This window comes from Chinchilla lanigera, unplaced genomic scaffold (genome assembly GCF_000276665.1).
Source record: "Chinchilla lanigera isolate Chin_1 unplaced genomic scaffold, ChiLan1.0 scaffold00081, whole genome shotgun sequence".
Lineage (NCBI taxonomy): Eukaryota > Metazoa > Chordata > Mammalia > Rodentia > Chinchillidae > Chinchilla > Chinchilla lanigera.
Window position 1 is genome coordinate 5,403,731 of NW_004955482.1, and position 11,088 is coordinate 5,414,818.

General features: G+C 43.9%; 1 protein-coding gene across 1 annotated transcript in view; it reads right to left on the bottom strand.

Annotated features, from left to right (window-relative positions):
* Positions 1-1,008: 1,008 nt before the first annotated feature.
* Positions 1,009-11,088, bottom strand: part of Tmed2 (transmembrane p24 trafficking protein 2) — a 10,505-nt gene continuing 425 nt past the window's right edge. Inside the window, exons 2-4 of the mRNA XM_005403031.2 lie at positions 9,658-9,850; positions 5,827-5,934; positions 1,009-1,133 (exon numbers count right to left, since the gene is read on the bottom strand). Of these exons, the coding sequence (XP_005403088.1) occupies positions 1,009-1,133; positions 5,827-5,934; positions 9,658-9,850 (426 nt within the window). The remainder of the gene's footprint in view (positions 1,134-5,826; positions 5,935-9,657; positions 9,851-11,088) is intronic.

Genomic DNA, 11,088 nt, shown 5'->3' on the forward strand with positions numbered 1-11,088 from the left:
TGTTCAGTGCCCTGAAGTGACCCGAAGAGGCCACAGATGAAAAATAAAATAGTGGCTCTTTATCACCGCAAAGAAACCCGAGGCTGTAACACTTTGGCATCAGAAACCCAGATTTTTCCAGCGATGCGATTGCGTATGTCCTACATGCCAAGAGTGGAGACACGGGATGTGCCAGTGCACAGAGCAGCTGGCGTTTGCTGAGACACCAGGGAACGGGCTGAACAGGGCTTCTGAGGAGGCTAGGCAGAAACCACACAACGGTTAGCTTAGCCGCTCACATCACCAATTTATGCGTGGTGGTCAGTCCTAAGGTTGAATGGGGAAATTTAGGGGGAAATGTGTGCTGGGGCAAGTCTCAGACTGAAGCATACTAAGGGAAAGTGTAAAAGGACCAGCCTGCACTCCTAAGTCAGAGCGCTCTGCCGTTACACTGGGCAAAAAATGTCAAGACTGAAATCCTTGTTTTGGCCTGGGATGTAGCTCAGAGGCACAGCGCTTGCCTAGCGAGCACAAGGACCTGAGTTCGATTCCCAGTACCAAAAAAAAGAGAAAGAAATTGTTATGTCATGTAACAGCTGGGCAAAAAGAATCTTTAATCTTTAATAACTCTAGCCACAGGAGGAGGACGTCCAGAGACTGCAGTCATTTTAGTAAAGGTCTATCAGGCTTTGTGCCAATTTCCTGAACAAACTGTATTTTTAAATGAAAACAAACAGAAAAGGTATAATAAAAAACTATATGCCTGTACTCTGTTTACAGTATTGGAATTCTGGAAGGACCTGTTTAATGAAGGCGGCATTCAAATAAATTTTATGCCAATCAAATGTCAAATTTTCACTATAACTTTCCTAAAAAATGTTTTCCTCCCAGTATCTATTAATCACAAAGAAACATAAGCTGTGAATGTACAGTTCCAAAAATAAAAATATAGAAACTAATGACACTATCGTAACCAAGCTGTTTGGTAAACAGGTGAATTATGAGTTTGGGATCATGAAGAAAGGCCTTCTAAACAACCCTCCGGACTTCAAAAAATCTCTTCAGGTAGTAGATCTGTCCCAATGTCATGGCAACTAGAACAAGAGCTTCAAAGAAGGACCAAAGGACCACTCTGCTGTTTGTGTTGTCGTTGACTGTTGAAGACAAAAAAAAAAAAAAAAATTAACAACAATCCCCCAGAAGAAATAAGCACTATAAATTACTCCCTAGGCTTTACACAGTACTGCTTTGCACACCACGCACAGGCCCTCTGTCCTCAGATAACTCAGCACACTCGGAAGCAGAGATGTTTAGCTCTGAAAAGGACCATAATCTCTGAGTACAGCCCAGCCTACTGTGCGGAAGTCCAGGGACCAGGGCACAAATGTGACTGCCAAGGTCACACTTTCCAGGTCAATCTCCAGTCCAACCCTCTTTCTCTCGCACCATAAATGTCCTACATTATAATACTTCTAGCTGAATCAGAAAACTGATCTTAAGAAAAAATAAGGATTATGGGGCTGGGGATTTAGCTCAGCGGCAAAAGCGCCTGCCTGGCAAGCGCAAGGTCGTGAGTTCGGTTCCTGGTACCGGAGGGAAAAAAAAAAAAAAAAGAAAAAATAAGGATTATTTCAAGATCAGAGTTTAACAAAAAGCACTATCTACCTAGTCAAAATATGCCAGTCTAAGTGCATTTTTCCTTAAATATTCAACAAAATATTTACTGAGCACCTACTATGTGCCTGGCTTTTATTCTAGAGGGGAGAAGCTTCTCAGTTTGATGGAGTGATTACAGCAGTTGTAAGACTGCCAAGAATAAGACAAACTATCCTCACCGCTTAACGCATTCTCAAGCTAAGGATTTGACCCTTAAAGGAAAACACAGGACTGCATTACATTCCCTCTGCTCACCTTGTCACATTTCCACCTGGCACAGTGATTTTTCTACTGTTACTTCTATAAACCACTAAGTAGTTCCCAACTTCTCCGTAAATGGCCGAATGTCAAAAACAGGTACAATTAGTGATACAGTATTAACTAGCTGAATAAGTGGCTGCCATTTTGTTAGATATATGCTGGTTATACAACTGAACAGGCCAGGCACGGTGGTGCACGCCTGTAATCCCAGCACTAGGGAGGCTGAAGCAGGAGGATCGTTGTGAGTTCAAGACCAGCCTAGGCTACAAAGTGAGCTCAAGGCCAGCCTGAATGGCATAGCAAGACCCTATCTCAAAAAAGACCAAAAAAAAAAAAAAGACTGAACAGATCTGTAATCACTCAGAAGTAAAAAGCACGTAGCATTTTTCCAAAAGGATAATTTTGTTGCTCAAAACTCATGTAAGTTTTTTTCCAAAATAAGAACAAATGCCCAGAACATTAACTAGACCATACGACCCATCAAAGATAAATTCAAAATTACTGAAATGTACTAATTCCATAATATGAGAAGCTCACTTCTGCTACATTTTAGCATAACTATGAATGACTATCATGTAAGGATTGTCTGAAAGAGGAATGGTTGAATAAATACTTCAAAACATTAAACAACTATTAAAGGTGTTTTAGAGGTATGGAAAAATGAGTTTCTTTTGTGTTTTGTTTCATTTCGTTTTTTGAGACAGGGTCAGGGCTGGGGATATAGCTCAGTGGCATAAGTGCCTGCCTGGCAAGTGCAAGGTCCTAAGTTCGCTTCCCAGTACCAGAAAAAAAAAGAGAGAGAGAGAGAGAGAGAGACAGGGTCTCACTATACAGTTCAAGTTATCCTTGAACTCACTATGTAGCCTAGGCTGGCCTCGAGATCTTGGAGATTCTCCCGCCTCAGCCTCCTGAGTGCTGGGGCTACAGGCATCATACACCACCACACCTGGCAAAATGAGTTTCTACAAAGAAACAGGATATAAAATTATATGTATAATTTTGTGGGGGGACGTTGCTGTTGTTTTTCTGCAGGTATTGGGAATCGAACTAAGGACCTTGAGCTTCCCAGGCAGGCACTGCACCACTGAGCTGTATCTCCAGCCCTGTGTATATAGTTTTACTCACTTATGTCAAAATTCCTGTTTTTAGGGAAAAAGCAAGCTAGCTGGACACAGTGGCACACATCCGTAATCCCAGCACTTCTGGGAGACTGAGGCAGGAGAATCTCAAGTTTAACTGCTGCAAGGGTAACTTAGTGAGACCCTGTCTCAAAATTTAAAAAAAAAAAAAAAAAAAGAGAGAGAGAGATGGAAACATAGCACAGTGTCAAGGCCAATGGTTTAATCACTAGTATCACCAAAAATGAATGAATGAATGGGTGGAGTTGGGGATACAGTTCAGTGTGAAGACCCTAAATCCAATCCCCAGGATCATCCCTCCCTCAAAATAAATTTAAAAATTTAAAACTTAAATATAACAGCCCAGTATGATGGTGTATACCTGTAATCCTAGCACCATGGGAAGCTGAGACAGAAGAATGCCAAGTTCTAGCCTATTAGCAAGACCCACTCTCAAAATAAAAACATACATAAAAAATACGTGTGGATTAAGCTCAGTGTGAAGGCCCTGGGTTCACTCTCCAGTTCAAAAAAACAAGAAAATCAGTTAACAGTGATTATCTTCAGTGTAGACTAGGGGAGCGCTCTACCACTGACGACATCCTCCCAACCCTTTTACTTTGACACAGTCTTGCTAAGTTGCCCAGGCAGGACTTGAACTTGCAATCCTCATCCTTCAGCCTCTCTGATGTTGGTATTACAGGATGAACAGTTTTTATATCTTTCTTTATACTTTTCCATATTTCTCAAATTTTCAATCTGAATATGTGTTCACTCTTTTTCCCTCCTTTTTTTTTTTTTTGGTCTTTTTGAGACAGAGTCTTGATATGCAGTTCAGGCTGGCCTTGAATTCACTTTGTAGCCCAGGCTGGCCTCAAACTCACGGTGATCCTCCTGCCTCAGCCTCCAGAGTGCTGGGATTACAAGCATGCACCACCACGCCCAGCTTTCTCTCTAATTTTGTTATCATATTTTGCCTGAGAATTTGCCACATGGTCTCTTATTTGTGAAGGTGAAAAATATTAACCTCTTCTTTCTCCATAGAAAAATGCATCTACAGAGAACAAACAGAAGCGTAACAAAGGAACGCAGCCACTAAGAAAGTATGTGTAAAATGCTGCCCTCCTGCTGCGCACGAAGGAGCGTGGCCTGGAGGCCCCCAAGCGCACCACAGCACTTCTGGAACACAAGGTCTCCTCACCGTCGTCATGGTGCACAGTGTGGGAGATACACGAACATCACCCCTGTGAGAACCAGTGCACCTCCAAAACTAAAGTGAGTATCTGAAAATTCAATCCTACAAAAAAAATAAAAAATAAAAAGTATCTTCACTGAGGGCAAGAAAACAAAGCTGGACACCCCTACAGACTAGAAGACGAGTGATTTCTCTGGGCCTTGTGTTCCCGGGACCTTTGTCTACATTTACAGTCCCGTGTCTCACCTGTCAAAACTACAAAGCAGTGAATGTCCTTACCCGCCAGCTTCTCACCCCAGAATGGGATGGCTTCCCCCTGGGAGCAAGTTAGCAACAAAAGTGTTCCTAGCAGGCAAGGGGAAGAGGTGACCATCTCAGAGGTGAGAAGAGGAGGTGGCGAGGGGAAAACTGTGCAAGAGGCAGGACAGTCTGTGCTCTGCAGCCTCCCGCATCCGTATCACCTGCACAGGTGAGGGAAGCTACTCTGGGGTGGGAAGAGGAGACCCCCACACGGCAGGCAGGTGTTGGAGCTGTGCTCATCTCTGTAGCGCCTCCACTTGGAACAGAGACGGACGACCGAATCACTCTGCACTCTAGGACCAGGGCTCGGGTTCCTGGCGAGATCTACACACAGGAGCTACCAGGAGGGTGAAAGCTGCTGAACAACAGGTACAAGTTGGGTTGAAAATACAGTATTTGGTCTGCATAGCAATATGGTAACTCAGGGCCAGGGATAGAGCTCAGCAGCACAAGTGCTTGCCAAAAAAGAAAAGAAAAAAAGACTTGCAATGTTTTCCCCCCTATCCTTTTTCTTTTTTCTTGGGGGGGTAACAGGAGTCGAACTCACGACCTTGTGCTTGCCAGGCAGGCGCTGTGTCGCTGAGCTATATGCCCAGTGCCATCCCCCATCCTTTAAGAAAACTATTAGCTTAATCCTCAGCTAATCATGATATTTTTTTTTAATTTTTAAAAAATTTCAAACTTCTAAAAAATAAATAAATAAATCCTTTTAAACTCTTAAAAGCTTATGCTGAATCTTAGTAGTATTTTTGGTACAGAATGACTGTTCCAATAATAAACTACCTTAGTACAAAATTCTACAAATGTGTATACTAAGCCAGGTTTGGTGGCAAACACCTATAATCCCAGCCCTCAGGAGGCTGAGGCAAGAGGATCACTCCAAGTTTGATTAAGGCCAGCCTGGGCTACATAGTGAGTTCAAGGCCAGCCAGAATGACATAGCAAGAACCTGTCTCAAACAAACACCAATGTGTATACACAAAAAATCTTTGTGTAGGTGCTTTTATTTAAAAAAGTCACATGTGCCAAGTGTGGTAGCACTTGCTTGTAATCCCAACTACTTGACAGGCTGAGGCAGGAGGATCCAAGATTCAAGGCCAACCTATAAAACTCAGCAAGACCCTTTCTCAAAATTTTAAAAAGGGCTCTGTGGCTGTAGCTCACTGGTAGAGTACCCATGGGTTTGACCCTAGTACCCCACCCCACCCCAAAAAAGCCGAAGAACGACTCTGTCTGCATAATTTGTGAATGAGGACTTGTGCGAGCTGCAAGACCACCCCCAGGACCGGCGCCGCTGCGGCCGCACTGTGAACTCACTGGCTCTGTGTATCCGCTCCCGGACTTCCATGTACTCCTGCTCGTGCTTCACAGCTGTCATTGCCACTGCCAGCTCATTGATCATCTCTTCCAGCTTGTTCTGGTGAGCTGTGGGGGACAAGAGCACATCAGCGGACGCCCGGGCATCGTAAGAGAAAGACGTACGACACAGCCGTGTACTCCCCAGAGAAGGTCGGAAGACGCTACTTTTAGAAATGGAGCAGGCGACAATCCTGGACCACCATTATGAATCATTAAAGACAATTTAACTCTCAGAACATCTCTTTAAAGTGCATTCTCAGACCAAGCGTAAACTACATAGCGAGACCCTGTCTTCAAAAAAAACAAACAAACAAATAAATGAAGCCCATTCTCCGCAGAGAAACACCCCCTGAATAGGAAGCACACTTTTCAGTACTGACTGCAGGAAAACCCGGAGAGATGTCTGCTCATGAACTGATGCTGTCTCATCAAGTTCATGATTCTGACTGCTAACTACAGAGATGACAGAGGAAAAACACAGCACACAAATAAGTATATATTTCTGAAACCCTAAATCGTATGAATAACAAAATTTAAATGAAAGCTGGGTGTGGTGGTGCACACCTGTAATCCCAGCACTTGAGAGGCTGAGGCAGGAGGATTGTGCGAGTTCGAGGCCAGCCAGGGTTACTAATGAGTTTAAGGCCAGCCTGAACTACAGTGATTCCCTGACTCAAAAACAAAACTAAAACTGAAATCTATTTTTAAAAATCACATAAACCAGGTATGATGACGTATGCCTACAATCCCAGCACTCTTGGAGGCTGAAGCAGGAGGATTATAAATGTGAGCTCAACCTGGATACTTTAGCAAGACCCGCCCTCAAAAATAAAGTAAAGCTGGGCATAGCGGCACATGCCTATAATCCCAGCACTCGGGAGGGTGAGGCAGGAGGATTGTTATGCGTTCGAGACCAGCCTGGGCTACAAAGTGAGCTCAAGGCCAGCCTGAACTGCATAGCAAGACCCTGTCTCAAAACAAGACTAAAAAAAATAATAATAAAGTAAAAAAGGAATGGGGACATAGGTCATTGCAAAGGCCCTGTGTTCAATCCCCAATACCATTACCAAAAAAAAAAAAAAAACAATCACATAATTCTAATTTAGGAGTAACTTGAAAATAAGACTTTTAAACTCTATGAAACTAAGCAGAGAAAAACAAGTAAACTCTTCAGAAAACCTGTGCCAACTCAAACATGTTTCTGTGACAAAGTAGTATTTTCGCCTCAGTGGGGAACAGACAAGCTCAACCTACAAGTTTGTAGCCATGTAGTCCCCTTTACCAAAACTGAATACAAGACTGGTCCTGGAGACTGTGCTTCCAGTTAGCTGCATCCTGACAAGGAAGAATCCACAGGGGGAGGCGGGAAGCTCCTCAGCCCTGCCCAAGCCCCGGCCTCACCCGGGACCCCCCGCTCACCACAGGTGATCCTAAAGGAGAGCAAAGCCACAGCCCCTCGCAAGGGCGTGGAACTGGAATCGCAAAGCACCCTCGCGGGCTTCGCACTGGAAGTCCCATGCACCGTACAAAACCTTCACAGCAGAGTGTCTCAGGAGTGGCACTGCTGACATGAGGACCAACTGGCCCGTGTTTGCTGTGGGGAGCTGCCCAACGCACTGGAGGATGTGCAGCAGCACCAACAGCCTTGGGAGGCCAGCAGCACCCACCCCCTTTAGTCTGGCCCTTAACAGTGTCTCCCCCAGGAGCAAAGATCATCGCCCACTGGGAAGCCCTGCTTCAGAGGAAGGCTCAAGTTGACAGCTGCTGTTCACTGACATTAACAAGCAAAGCAAAAATTTTAGAAACTGTATTAAAGAATTACTTAAGTTCAATTCCACCATGCACAATGGTTTTCTGACCATTTAAATGAGACCAATTTTCAAAAAATGAACAAACACAAAGCCCTTCAAAACCCCTAATTTGGGTTGGGGATTTAGCACAGTGGTGCAGGACCTGCCTGGCAACTGTGAGGTCCTGAGTTTGACTCCAAGTACCCTACCCCCACCAAAAAAAAAAAACCCTAATTTACCTTGAGAATTAGCCAGGTGGGGCCAGGGATCTAGCTTAGTGGCACTGTGCCTGCCTGACAAGCACAAGGTCCCTCAATTCTGGATACAAAAAAAATTAGCCAAACCCAACTTTAGGGCCACAAAACAGTGGCCCTAAAAAATAATGCACAAGAATTACTAAGTAGCTGGGCACAGGCCTACTATACCAGCACTCAGGAAGCCAAGGCAGGAGAATCACTGCAAGTTCAAAGCCAGCCTGGGCTACATAGTAAGTTCAAGGTCAGTCTAAATAACAGAGCAAGACACTATCTCAAAAAAAAAAAAAAAAAAAAAAAAATTACTAAGTAGCGTAACTCTCGATTGCACAGATTTCACAACTCCACAAATCTGTCACATTCTTCATGTTAGTATGCTATTAATTGTGAAATATCTGGCACATGTTATCATGCTAATACTATGGAATTTTTGTTTGTTTGTTTTTCTCCAGTACTGGGAATCGAACTCACGACCTTGCACTTGCCAGGCAGGCGCTGTGCCGCTGAGCTAAATCCCCAGCCCCATACTATGGAATTTTAAACAACTGCTAGCTTCCAAAACCCCTAGTAAAAGCAGGGGAGGGTGCTGATTTTTAGTAAGCAATTTATGGAGAAGAACCAATTAGCATTTACTACTGCTCAGCTGAACAACCAATCTATCTGAACCCATGGCCAAAAGACCTTTTTTCATTATTAGCTACACATGGCCTTTTAACTACATTTCACAGCTAACCACACTTCAAATCAGAAACTTTTAATAATAATAACCAAATCTATAAAACACCTTCTACAAAATCAAAAGCACCATTTGCAGTTGCCTTGTTTAATTACGTCTCTCGCATGTAGTATACACCTGTAGTCCCTGCACTTCGAAGGCTGACATCACCCTGGACTATGTGGCAAGTTCAAAGGCAGCCTGGACTACATAAAGAAACCCTGTCTCAAAAATTCTAAAAACCTAACCCATCGCTCTTATCAACCAAATAAACCACCAAAACATAATTAAATTAGTTGTAGGGCTTTTTTAAAAGAGAAAACACTCTCATGCCAACAAACTGAGTTAAAGAACAGGAAAGCAGAAATTAGACATTAGCAAACAAAAATGCAAAAAAAGCTATCAAAAATCATTCCACATACCATCCCAGGTATCTCCACCACCTAAAGAAAAGTGTGAGATATAAACAAAAATACTGAAAAATATGCATATATATACATATACATATATATATATTAGTTATATCTAAGAATGAGCAAATAAAGGAATATATGCCAGGATTAGCAAATTAACAGAACAACCTAAGACACATGTAACTTAGATGCTCACAGGAGCACAAAGTGCTAAGAAAAGCTGACAGAGTGCCGGGCGTAGGGGCGCACGCCTGTAATCCCAGCACTCGGGAGGCTGAGGCAGGAGGATCGTTGTGAGTTCCAAACCAGCCTGGGCTACAAAGTGAGCTGAAGGCCAGCCTGAACTGCAGAGCGAGACCCTGTCTCAAAAAGATGGAAAAAAAAAAAAAGAAAAGAAAAGCTGCCAGAGGGCAAAACAGAAAGAACAGCAACAACAAATTAACTTCCAGAAACTTTGTCAATTAAGAGACATAAATAAGTAAAAGTTACAGTATATTTCACAACAAGCTTTTGGGTCAAGAACAATGAATGGACCGAGAATAAGAATTTTTTTTAAAGTGTACAGAATTAAACTCAGCTCTTGGAATGGACTAGAACCTTCCAAATGTTCATCTCACCTTCTGTTTCCATGTCTTGTCCTTTCGGCGCCTCCCCGATGTCGATGGTGAACATCACTATCTTCGGAGTCATGGTAGACATCCTATTACTGAAACAAAACTTGTATGTCCCGTCCATGTGAGCAGCAAATGTGTACTTCCCACTGGACTCGCGGTCTCCTTTGTAAATCCCTTTATTATCAGGTCCCGTGATCTGGCGGCAGAAGAGAAATACATAAAGCCTCACCACAGATGTGAAATCATAAAGCCTGTGAGTAACGTCTACTGGGGGTAGGAAACCAGTAGGGGCCTTTCACTTAGCTCCACTTCGGTTAAGTGACAGCAACTGCACTGGCACCAATCTTCCCACTTCATAAAACAAGGGCAAACCACAGGGCTCTCTAAAGCACCTTTCAGCTCTGGCTGCACTTATGTCCTGTGTCCAGCTGAAACTCAAATCCCTCAGAAACAAACTTTTACAGTCTCCAACTGGCCGATACCATCAACAAACATTTGAACATGTGGGTGCTATTTAAAAAAAAAAAAAAAACAACAACTCTTTTCTTTCCTTTTTTTCTTTTCTTATTGAGACAGGGTCTTGCTATGCAGTTCAGGCTGGCCTTGAGCGCACTTTGTAACTCACAACTTTGTAACTCCTGCCTCAGCTTCCCCAGCGCTGGGATTACAGGTGTGCACCACCACGCCTGGCAACAAACAACTCTTTAAAAGGAGTACTTTTGTAAAGCTACATTTCAAGATGTTTTTGATTACTGTTACACACCGAGGAATTGCTTTATCAAATACCCCTGTTAAGGCTTAAGGGAAAGGACTAGACCGGAAGTTAGGAGAATTTCACATTTTCATCGCTGACTGCTTCAAACCAGCTGTTATACCACGGGCACGTCTGTTCCTTTAAGCCCCTGTCACCTGTCAGACTTGGCTGGAAAGCTGATCTCTAAGGTCGTAGCTAATTCAAAGAGCTTCTTACATTGTGTAATTTGCGACCAGCTATTGCCCTTGACTGACAAATGAAGAATCTACACACCCAATTAGTCAAGCTAAAAGACGAGTTAAAATCTTAATTACACTTCGCATCAACCATTACTCCTAAAACGCACGATCGGGAGAAACAAAGTAGCTCAAGCCTGATACAAAACGTTAGGATCGCATCCACGAAAGTTAAAAAAAAATGTGACTTCTGCTTAGCTTCCGATCTACTTTTTGAGAAGTTTGCGCGCCCCGTCCCGGCACGATTCCGTAACAAGGACAGCGGCGGCCGATCGGACCGGGACCTGCCCCACCAATCGCGCTCGAGTCTCGGCGCCTTCGGGGCGGGGAATGACACGCGGCGCCTGGGCGACAAAGCCGGGCCACAGGGGCGCCCCCGGACCCCGCCACCCAGCTGCAGGGTCGTGGCGAGCAGGGGCGGCCCGGCGGCGGGGTCCCGGCGGC